The sequence below is a fragment of the Microcaecilia unicolor genome, chromosome 2 (genome assembly GCF_901765095.1).
Source record: "Microcaecilia unicolor chromosome 2, aMicUni1.1, whole genome shotgun sequence".
Classification (NCBI taxonomy): domain Eukaryota; kingdom Metazoa; phylum Chordata; class Amphibia; order Gymnophiona; family Siphonopidae; genus Microcaecilia; species Microcaecilia unicolor.
In genome coordinates, this window is record NC_044032.1 from 597,163,920 (window position 1) to 597,175,957 (window position 12,038).

At 42.2% G+C, this 12,038-nt stretch overlaps 1 protein-coding gene across 1 annotated transcript in view; it reads right to left on the bottom strand.

Annotated features, from left to right (window-relative positions):
* Nucleotides 1-12,038, bottom strand: part of TLL1 (tolloid like 1) — a 499,423-nt gene that overhangs the window by 177,676 nt on the left and 309,709 nt on the right. Inside the window, exon 8 of the mRNA XM_030191579.1 lies at nucleotides 9,113-9,237. Coding sequence (XP_030047439.1) covers nucleotides 9,113-9,237 — 125 coding nt within the window. The remainder of the gene's footprint in view (nucleotides 1-9,112; nucleotides 9,238-12,038) is intronic.

A 12,038-nucleotide genomic window follows, 5' to 3' on the forward strand; every position in this document is an offset into this window, starting at 1 on the left:
AGGTCAATGTTCAGCACATTATCCAATTAATTTTATCAGGATATTTAAAGAGAGAACCAGTTATCTTCAAACCTACTATTTAGTAGACTGATTTATCCAGTTAAGTTTTTCAGGATATTACTATCTGTTTACAACATAACCATGCTCATAACTTGCCTCTCAGCCCTCCTCCTTTTAACCAGTTACCTTTGAATGGACATCAAGCTGTCTAGCAAAACATTAATCTTTCTGGAAACCTGAATGTTTAAGATTTGTTCTACTAACTCCCTATCCTGCTTATAATCGAACGAGAAAAACGCCCAAGTTCCGACCTAAATCGGGAGATGGATGTTTATCTCACAAAAACGAATAAAGCGGTATAATCGAAAGCCGATTTTTGGACGTTTTCAACTGCACTCCATCGCGGATGCGGACAAAGTTGATGGGGGCGTGTCAGAGGTATGGCGAAGGCGGAACTGGGGCGTGGTTATCTGCCGAACAAAGATGGGCGCATTTCACCGATAATGGGAAAAAAGTATGCGTTTTTAGCTAGAATTTAGGACACTTTTCCTGGACCCTGTTTTTTCACGAATAAGGCCCCAAAAAGTGCCCTAAATGACCAGATGACCACTGGAGGGAATCGGGGATGACCTCCCCTGACTCCCCCAGTGGTCACTAACCCCCTCCCACCACAAAAAATGATGTTTCACAACTTTTTATTTTCACCCTCAAATGTCATACCCACCTCCCTGGCAGCAGTATGCAGGTCACTGGAGGAGTTGTTAGGGGGTGCAGTGGACTTCAGACAGGTGGACCCAGGCCCATCCCCCCTACCTGTTACAATTGTGCTGCTTAATGCTTATCAGTCGTCCAACCCCCCCCAAACCCACTGTACCCACATGTAGGTGCCCCCCTTCACCCCTTAGGGCTATAGTAATGGTGTAGACTTGTGGGCAGTGGGTTTTGAGGGGGATTTGGGGGGCTCAACACACAAGGGAAGGGTGCTTATGCACCTGGGAGCTCTTTTACCATTTTTTTTGTTTTTGTAAAAGTGCCCCCTAGGGTGCCCGGTTGGTGTCCTGGCATGTGAGGGGGACCAGTGCACTACGAATCCTGGCCCCTCCCACGAACAAATGCCTTGGATTTATTCGTTTTTAAGCTGGGCGCTTTCATTTTCCATTATCGCTGAAAACCAAAAACGCCCAGCTCATAAATTGTCGAATAAAACATGGACGTCTATTTTTTCACAAAATACGGTTCGGTCCGCCCCTTCACGGACCCATTCTCGGAGATAAACGCCCATGGAGATAGGCGTTTCTGTTCGATTATGCCCCTCTATGGGTCTTAGAATTGGATCATTCCCATCTACAACATGCTATCTAGACAGTCTATCATTCAATGCAAACACTGTTAACTATGTTATATGCACTCCTTTCTTTGTCTTGGATCAAAGCATAGAATCAGTGAAATGAACTATGGCCTTTGGGCTAAGACTTAGAGCCTGCATTAATATTGGAGAGAGGAATAAGATCTTGGCACTCCGACCCAGTAAAAACTCAATTATATTATGATCATTGCCAACACGGGAGGATTAAACCTTCTGCTAAGAGTATATTACAGTATTTTGAGTGTTTTAAGTCCTTATATTGTTTTGATGTTATTGTGGATTTCGAAACGGCAAAGGAGGAATTTGACAAAAAATTAGACAAATTCACCAAAGAGATTTAGATGTCTAAATACAAGAAATTACAGAGGGATAAAAAAGACTACTCTGAGGGGTATGTCTATAACTGGCAATGCTCCAAATGAGAATCGCAGGATATGAATCGACAAATAAAAAGAGAAGGATTTACATTGTCAACAGACTCATTCAGTGGTGAGGATGAGGAAACTGGGGGGTCAAAATTGGAGGGGTGTGCTTATATAAGAGAATACAGAGCAAGAGACACACAAATGGGACCGAGAAGATCAAGGGGGCGAGGGCCTCAAATGTACAGAGGTCCCAGCACTAGAACCAGAAGAAGGGAAGATTCACTATAGTGAACCTGTCAAACTATCAGCTTACTGGGGATGAGAAATCGGTACTCCAGAAGGGACTGTCTTTTGTCCCCACAAGAAAACACCACCCGTTTCAATTTCGGACAGATTTTGAAAAATTTATCAGAATTCTACAACTGAAAACATATTTTGGTAATGAAGTAGAAACGAGGAATTCTTTCTCCAACTGTGCTAGCAAAAGCACATGGACACCAAAAGGTCCTGTATACATGCCAGCTTATAATTGAAAAAGAAAAACGCCTATATTGCAACCCAAATCGGGACATAGACGTTTATCTCACAAAAACAAATAAAGCGGTATAATCGAAAGCCGAATTTGGACGTTTTCAACTGCACTCCGTCGCGGATGCGGACAAAGTTGATGGGGGCGTGTTGAAGGCGTGGTGAAGGCGGAACTGTGGCGTGGTTATCGGGCGATCAGAGATGGGCGCCTTTCGCCGATAATGGAAGAAAAATATGCGTTTTTAGCTAGAATTTAGGGCACTTTTCCTGGACCCTGTTTTTCCACGAATAAGGCCCCAAAAAGTGCCCTAAATGACCAGATGACCACTGGAGGGAATCGGGGATGACCTCCCCTGACTCCCCCAGTGGTCACAAACCCCCTCCCACCACAAAATATGCCGTTTCACAACTGTTTATTTTCACCCTCAAATGTCATACCCACCTCCCTGGCAGCAGTATGCAGGTCACTGGAGCAGTTATTAGGGGGTGCAGTGGACTTCAGGCAGGTGGACCCAGGCCCCCCCCACCTGTTACACTTGTGCTAGTAAATGGGAGCCCTCCAAACCGCCCCCCAAACCCACTGTACCCACATGTAGGTGCCCCCCTTCACCCCTTAGGACTATAGTAATGGTGTAGACTTGTGGGCGGTGGGTTTTGAGGGGGATTTGGGGGGGGCTCAACACCTAAGGGAAGGGTGCTATGCACCTGGGAGCTCTTTTACCTTTTTTTTTTGTTTTTGTAAAAGTGCCCCCTAGGGTGCCCGGTTGGTGTCCTGGCATGTGAGGGGGACCAGTGCACTACGACTCCTGGCCCCTCCCACGAACAAATGCCTTGGATTTATTCGTTTTTGAGCTGGGCGCATTCATTTTCCATTATCACTGAAAAACAAAAACGCCCAGCTCACAAATTGTCGAATAAAACATGGATGTCTATTGTTTTCGAAAATATGGTTCGGTCCGCCCCTTCACAGACCCGTTCTCGGATATAAACGCCCATGGAGATAGACGTTTTCGTTCGATTATGCCCATCATGGTGATTAATATTTTCTAGCAGTTGGTCCTCAAAAAAATTGAGCAGATGGAACAAACATATGAGAATAGCAAGCAGAATCTCTCGAAGGAACAAAAGAAAGCATTACAACATCTAACACAAGAATTGTCTATAGTCATCCGTCGTGCAGACAAGGGAGGCGCTATAGTGGTATTATCAAAGGAGTATATTATATGTCAGAAATCTATAGCCAACTTAAAGATGCATTAACATATAAAATTCTGGAAGAGTACCATCTATGGACATTCTAGCAGCTTTACAAGCGTTGAAAAAACCTGCGATGAAAGCAGGTTTTCTAACCCCGAAGGAAAATAATTTCTTCTGTTTTTGGCAAGCAACAATACCAATCTTTTATATGGTTCCAAAGATACACAAGAATTTGGAAAAACCACCGGGTGGATCAATAGTGTTGGCGCGGAATTCCTTGTCAGAACGTATTTGCCAGTATGTGGACGTATTTCTACACCCCCTTGTGGAAAAAATCCCAGCATATATACGAGATTCCACAAATTTTTTGAACCAGCTGGCTGGGCAAAATATTACTAACACAACAATTCTAGCCACTTTAGACGATCGGGCACTTTATACATCTATTCCTCAAAATGAAGCCCGGGAAGTAACACAGGAAGCGTTAGACTCTACAGAAAGACCTTGGCCCGTTCCCACAGAGTTTTTGCAGTATTTGATTGAATTGGCATTAAGTAATAATTTTTCTTGTTTGATGAACAACTATACCTTCAGATATCAGATATCGCTATGGGGGCAACATTCGCACCCTCGATAGCGAACCTGTTCATGGCACGCTTTGAAAAGCAACATGTACAGTGGGGGAAATAAGTATTTGATCCCTTGCTGATTTTGTAAGTTTGCCCACTGACAAAGACATGAGCAGCCCATAATTGAAGGGTAGGTTATTGGTAACAGTGAGAGATAGCACATCACAAATTAAATCCGGAAAATCACATTGTGGAAAGTATATGAATTTATTTGCATTCTGCAGAGGGAAATAAGTATTTGATCCCTCTGGCAAACAAGACCTAATACTTGGTGGCAAAACCCTTGTTGGCAAGCACAGCGGTCAGACGTCTTCTGTAGTTGATGATGAGGTTTGCACACATGTCAGGAGGAATTTTGGTCCACTCCTCTTTGCAGATCATCTCTAAATCATTAAGAGTTCTGGGCTGTCGCTTGGCAACTCGCAGCTTCAGCTCCCTCCATAAGTTTTCAATGGGATTAAGGTCTGATGACTGGCTAGGCCACTCCATGACCCTAATGTGCTTCTTCCTGAGCCACTCCTTTGTTGCCTTGGCTGTATGTTTTGGGTCATTGTCGTGCTGGAAGACCCAGCCACGACCCATTTTTAAGGCCCTGGCGGAGGGAAGGAGGTTGTCACTCAGAATTGTACGGTACATGGCCCCATCCATTCTCCCATTGATGCGGTGAAGTAGTCCTGTGCCCTTAGCAGAGAAACACCCCCAAAACATAACATTTCCACCTCCATGCTTGACAGTGGGGACGGTGTTCTTTGGGTCATAGGCAGCATTTCTCTTCCTCCAAACACGGCGAGTTGAGTTCATGCCAAAGAGCTCAATTTTTGTCTCATCTGACCACAGCACCTTCTCCCAATCACTCTCGGCATCATCCAGGTGTTCACTGGCAAACTTCAGACGGGCCGTCACATGTGCCTTCCGGAGCAGGGGGACCTTGCGGGCACTGCAGGATTGCAATCCGTTATGTCGTAATGTGTTACCAATGGTTTTCGTGGTGACAGTGGTCCCAGCTGCCTTGAGATCATTGACAAGTTCCCCCCTTGTAGTTGTAGGCTGATTTCTAACCTTCCTCATGATCAAGGATACCCCACGAGGTGAGATTTTGCGTGGAGCCCCAGATCTTTGTCGATTGACAGTCATTTTGTACTTCTTCCATTTTCTTACTATGGCACCAACAGTTGTCTCCTTCTCGCCCAGCGTCTTACTGATGGTTTTGTAGCCCATTCCAGCCTTGTGCAGGTGTATGATCTTGTCCCTGACATCCTTAGACAGCTCCTTGCTCTTGGCCATTTTGTAGAGGTTAGAGTCTGACTGATTCACTGAGTCTGTGGACAGGTGTCTTTCATACAGGTGACCATTGCCGACAGCTGTCTGTCATGCAGGTAACGAGTTGATTTGGAGCATCTACCTGGTCTGTAGGGGCCAGATCTCTTACTGGTTGGTGGGGGATCAAATACTTATTTCCCTCTGCAGAATGCAAATAAATTCATATACTTTCCACAATGTGATTTTCCGGATTTAATTTGTGATGTGCTATCTCTCACTGTTACCAATAACCTACCCTTCAATTATGGGCTGCTCATGTCTTTGTCAGTGGGCAAACTTACAAAATCAGCAAGGGATCAAATACTTATTTCCCCCACTGTATATGGTTCTCCTATATGGGATAAAATAACATACTGGGGTCATTATATAGATGATGTATTTGTTCTCTGGAATGGCACAGTACAAGAATTTGAACAATTTGTAGACGAACTCAATCAATGTCATCCCTCAATTAAATTTGATTATAAAGTACATCAACATCAAATGCATTTTTTGGAAATTTGGATCCAAAAGGAAGGGCAAGTGCTGCATACGGACATCTACACAAAACCAACTGACAGTAGTTCGCTACTTGCGTTTGATAGCATGCATCCGAAGCATTTGATCAATAGTCTGCCATTTTCACAATTTGTAAGATATAGAAGAATCTGTGACTCCACCCAGCAATATGGTGAAAAATCTGGAAATTTAAGGGAGAAATTTTTAGAAAGAGTTAACCCTGGGAAACTGGTTAAGCAGGCTCAAAAAAGAGCAAGATTTAATAATCAAGATTGGCTTTTGAGAATTAATTGTATTTTAAAATATACCAATCAGAGAGGGTAGTGTTGATCATCAAAAAGCATTGGAAGATATTGCAGATGCACAAAGTGTTTAAAGAACAGAGATTGATGGTCTCCTACATCAGTAACACTAATTTACAAGACCCACTATGCAGATCAGATGTGTGGATAAAATGGGAGATTGGTAAAGTGTATCATAGCAAATGTGGTAGATGTTGTATATGTTCAAATATTATCGAAGGTTCTTTATTAATTTGGCAACATGGTCAACAAAGAATATAAGTCAAGGGGAATTCAGACTGCGATTCCACAAATGTGATCTATGCATGCAGATGTCCCTGCAGCAAAATTTACATTGGCATACATCCCGTAAGTTTAAAATGAGAATAATTGAACACAAACATGGTATAACGCATAGAAAACTGGAAGCACCGATGGCACAACACTGCATGAATGAAGGGCATACGTTTGACCAAATGAGATTTATGGTCATAGATAAGATACAAAAGGGTAACGGGGGGGGGGGGGCATTAAAAAATAATTATGGCAAAAGGAGCAGAGATTAATATTTCAGTATAATACAGTAATACCATATGGTATGAATAAGAACATTGAATGGAAGGTGTTTTATTAGGACTGTGTGCCCATTAAGAAAGTACTAGCAGGCGATTGGCTGGTAAGCTTGGAGGGTGTCCGCATAAATTCCACAGCCATCTTGGAACAGAAAACCGTACTTGGCACAATATTGGTTGAATATTTCCTTCCTGAAGCAGCAGTTTGTGAAACGAGATGTTCTTGTTGAAGGAGCAGAAAGAAGTCATGAAGAAGGAATAACAGCAGTATGCAAACCCACTGAAGGAGAACTCAGCACTGGGATAGTACCGGGAACACACCAGCCGGCTGGGAGATGTTGGAGAGACTGCAAAGGGACAGCACCAGTGAAAGCACAGTGCAGTGAAATGCAGTGCAGTGGAACAGAAAAGCAAACGAGATAAGTACGGGGCAGACTGTGGGCAGTTGGAGTGCTTGGACCTTCAGGTAGGGAAGAACTGCTAAAATAGTTAAGGATTGTTAAAGTCAAATTTCACACTTATGAACACGGGTTGTTTGTTCTCACAGCGGGTGTTGATTTGCATAAAGACTGATAGTTGGATAAACCAATGGTTTTTCTCTTAGTATGAGTTTTTTACATTAGTTTTTGAGCTATCCATCCTGGTAATAAAAGAAAAAGGACCAGTGATAAGATTAGCTCCAACAATAGCATTGGCGCTTTTCTGCAAGCAAAGAGCTTTCTTCACTCTTTGGGTGAATTGCCAAGCGTGGATGCATTGAGGTCCACTTAAATAAAGCAGTTAATGCAGATACAAGCTGGGAGAACAATACCTTAGTACCACTTGGTAAGAGTTTAAAGAAATTGATTTGATGTTATTCTACCATATTATATATTGAAATTGTATTTCTATAGCCATGATTGATGTATTTTAATATTGTGCATATTTTCATCACCCTCACCCTATATGGATAGGCACACAATATATTGATTTTATAAACATGAACTTAACACCTTCCTTTCTAAAGTCAGGGTATTTCTAGTGTGGTAGGTTTTTCCAGAGCCCTAGGGGGGTGGACGATCTCTGCCAGAGGGTTGGAGTCGTAGTATGTCCCTGGGTGGGAGGGAGTCCATGGGGAGTAGTTTGGAAATAAAAATGCACAGAAATAGTGCCATGGTACTGAAGAGTGACAAGGGGAAGGAATTTGGAAAGAGACCCCATTTAGGGAGGTCTTTGGTTGCCTACAGGTCTGGAGTTTCCTGTTCATTCTCTGCCATTGATCAGGAGGAGAGAGAGGGAAGTCCTAAAAACTGAAGAGATCCACCGGCTGTGAGACGTAGGTTGTGGCTCCAATAAGTGGCAACCGGGAGATAGTGTGCTATGGGTGGGTAGAAGAGGGCCCAGCTGGGAGCAGGGAACTTTAGCCAGCAAGAGCTCATCCCAGAACCAGGGTGGACTAAAAGTGAGGTCACCACTGAAGGACGATCAGATCAAGGGATGTCTGAGCTCGCAAAAGTAAATCAGTGCAAAGAAGCATACAGCCTTTGGGGATAATATCTCTCTACAGGATATGCACGGACATAGCATTAAGTATCCTGTAAATATAATTTGGGAAAGAAGTGGAAAAAGGAGTCCCCTTTGGGAATAACAACAAGGAAAACTTTGGATTGATAATTTGCCAGTTGAAGTTGCCTGTTGCAAGAGTTCAAATAAAGAGTTTGCATTTGTTTGAGACTTTTTGAATACTGCCTGGTTTGTGGAAGACAGAGAACCGATCAGCTCCAGAGGATAAAGCATAGCCTCTCAAACCGCTGGATCACTATTCCGGACCACTGACCCACTCCCAAACTCAACTGTGTGTTTGCTGGAACTGAAGAGTGAAGGGAGATTGGCCTTGAAGGTGAAACTGAACTGAGATCTGTTTTGTGGCTCGAGGCCGGAGCTAGCATACAGGAGAGTCCCGGGTTACACAAACTTGCACAAGTAGTTTCTTTTCAACATAAATTAAGATTCTGGTTTCAGGATAGAATGATCACTCTATTATTCTTATCTGAACACAACCCAAGGCATTGAAGACAGAAAGTACAAGACATAAACAATCACTCTCTCCAGTCATCAAATGAGTATATGAAACCAGTGAACAAAGTGCTGTGCAGTACATTTCAGTTCAAGCAGTTTACCTCCACATCGGCTTGTTGTAATACAGATTCTTCAGCTGTAAAACATATTTTATGGCCCCTGACTGTTGAACTGTGTAGATCACTTGTCAGCATGGAAACAAAGTGAAAAATAATTGCCAACAAGGACTGTTTGCTTATCTTGATTATAACAAAGCAAACCACACCGCTGCTTGCATATTGTTCTTACAGTGCAATACCTGGACATCTATACAGCTTTCTTGCCTGTGCAATGTCTCCTTTACTTAGGCGTGTGCGCTGACCAATAGGAGGCCGAATACCATTGTCATCACGGGAAGGGAGAATCGTATCCAGAAACATACCCCTAAAATGGCACATTGAAATAAAAACAGCATCAGTTTTATTCCGTTAGTTAACATGTTTATTTTTAATATCACCATGTTTCCAGAGACACTGTTCATGCATTTCCTGCCATTACATTTGCTATCATAATTTATTTCCTTTTCTATAATGAACTACACTACTCAAATATTTAGAAACATAGGGCTTGATATACCAACATAAACTAACAGATCTCATTTTATTTATGTATTATTTGTTATTTATTTAGATGTATCAACGGTCTCTAAAGAGAGATTCAGCCAAAGCGGTGTACAACAGGTATGTGGCCAGTTTTTATTGTAGTGAAAGTATAACTGTACTAAAATGTCAATATAAAACACAATTGGAACAGTGAGCTAAACTTGGAAATAGCCAAATTAAAAAATAGATACAGTGTCAGTATCATACACATTACAACAGCACAGTAGACATCATTTAACAGAAAAATATGTCAGCACAATACAAATGAAACCTCTTAAAAGGCACCCCAGTATAACAGGACCTACTGTAATTAATAACAACATGAAATTAACACAGTACTGTGCTTAAATAAATCTAGCCCATTGTTGCTCTAAGTTTAGATACTGGTATGAAATCAAATCATAAGATCTTTAAGGTCCTCAGACAAAACCTATCAGAGTATCTAAAGAATAAGGTATCCCTTCTCTAAGGTCCTCTTAAGGGGTACCATTATTTGTACCCTTGTCAAAAGAAGTTACACAATATCATACTCACTAGTGAGCTTTCTCATGGGTAGCCTCTCCACACGCCCCCCTTCGGGTACTCTGTTCTGTAGATAAATCTCTCTTATCTATCCCCTTCTCCTCTACTGCTAATTCCAGACTCCGTTCCTTTTATCTCGCTGCACCTCACGCCTGGAATAGACTTCCTGAGCCTGTATGTCTAGCCCCGTCTTTGGCCGTTTTCAAGTCCAGATTAAAAGTCCACCTCTTTGCCGCTTCTTTTGATTCCTAACCTCTATTCACTTGCCCTGTCCTTTTATCCCCACCTTCTTATTCCCTTACCCCTTAGTTGTTCTGTCTGTTTACCTGTCTTAACTAGATTGTAAGCTCTTTGAGCAGGGATTGTCTTTTTGTGTTTGATGTACAGCGCTGCGTATGCCTTGTAGCGCTATAGAGGTGACAAGTAGTAGTAGTAGTAGCCTCTATACTCTGGAGGAGCTATGTTGAACACAAGACTGCCTCTACTTTAGGAATCATGTGGAAAGCCTGGTTGTTTTCCCAAGCTTTTAATACATATGGTGACTGACTATCCACTCACTCTGCTTCTGAATAGCTTGCTCCACACTCTGTAACTTAGACCACTTCCTCATATCTTATTGAACTGCACTTACAATTTGCCTTCAGTTTAGTTTATCCCAATGACTTTGTACTATTCATCTTGTTCCATCTATATCTCAACTTCACTTGCCCCTCAGTCACCTATTAAGATGTTCATTGTACTGTACGAACAGCATTGGCATCATATGTATGTTATTTGAACATTCTAATGTATGCCTATTAAGATGTTTCATTTCTATTATGCTGACACCGAGAGTATCAGATCTATGTTATATGTATAGACTTCAAAAAAGCTACCTTTATTCAGATCGGGGGGGGGGGGGGGGGGGTTACCTCAAGGAATTGCTGTCTGGATGGAAACATCTGTAAGAAGTTGGAAAGCAGTGGAAAAAACTGAAAGGAGCTATTGTAAGGGCAATAAACCTTTTTTGTAAGGAAAGTAAATAAAAGTAAGAGGAAAAGGAGGTCGCTTTGGTTCTCAAAAGTAGAAGCCAAAGAGGTAAGGAAAAAAAGATTAACATTTATAAACTACAAGATCTCAGAAAGAAGAAGACAGGTGACAACATGCAGAAAAGCTAAGAGAAGCCGGTAGAGTAGTCAGGAAACCAAAGATGCAAATGGAAGAAAAAATTGCCAATATGGTAAAATGGGAGAACAAGACATTTTTATTTATTTATTTTAGAGATGTTATTGATAGGAGGAAGTGCAAAAGTGGCATTGTGAGATTCAAAGGTGAAGGGGAGGAATATGTAGAAGCTGATAAAAATAAGGCAGACTTGCTTCACAAATATTTCTGTTCTGTGTTCACAGCTGAAGGGCCAGGGGCAGGACCGCAGAAGACAAACACAAATAGAGGGGTGGTAGTCCCTTAATTTTCAGAGAACTGTGTTGATGAGGAGCTGGCTAAACTAAAGGTGGACAAAGTGATGGGGCCAGATGGCATACATTTAAGGATACTGAAGGAACTTAGGTAAGCTGTAGTGGCTCCACTGGCACCTTTTCAATGCTTCTCTAGAGTCAGTAATGGTTCTGGAGGACTGAAGAACAAATGTGGTCCCTATCCACAAAAGTGGAAGTAAAGAAGAGGTTGGGAACTACAGGCCAGTAAGTCTGACTTCTGTGTTAAGTAAATTAATGGAAACGCTTTTAAAACAGAGAATGCCACAACTACCACTAGGAGTCAGATTCCCATATAAGGAAAGACACACACTCCCCGAGGACATCCCAGACACCTGCCCCAGGACCACTAATGGCATTTCTCAAGTAATCCCTGGGTGGGGTGGGGTGGGTGTGTGCATCACTACAAGTTGCATTTGTGCTTTTGCATAGTAATGTTATGCAAACATCAATTTGCATATTTTACATCTCATTACTACCTAACCTACAGTGACTTAAATGTTGCTGTGGTATTTTAAGTCAGGCAGCATTAGGGCCTTTTAAGTCACATTAAGACTCAAATAATGTGTCTTAAGGCCCTAACGCT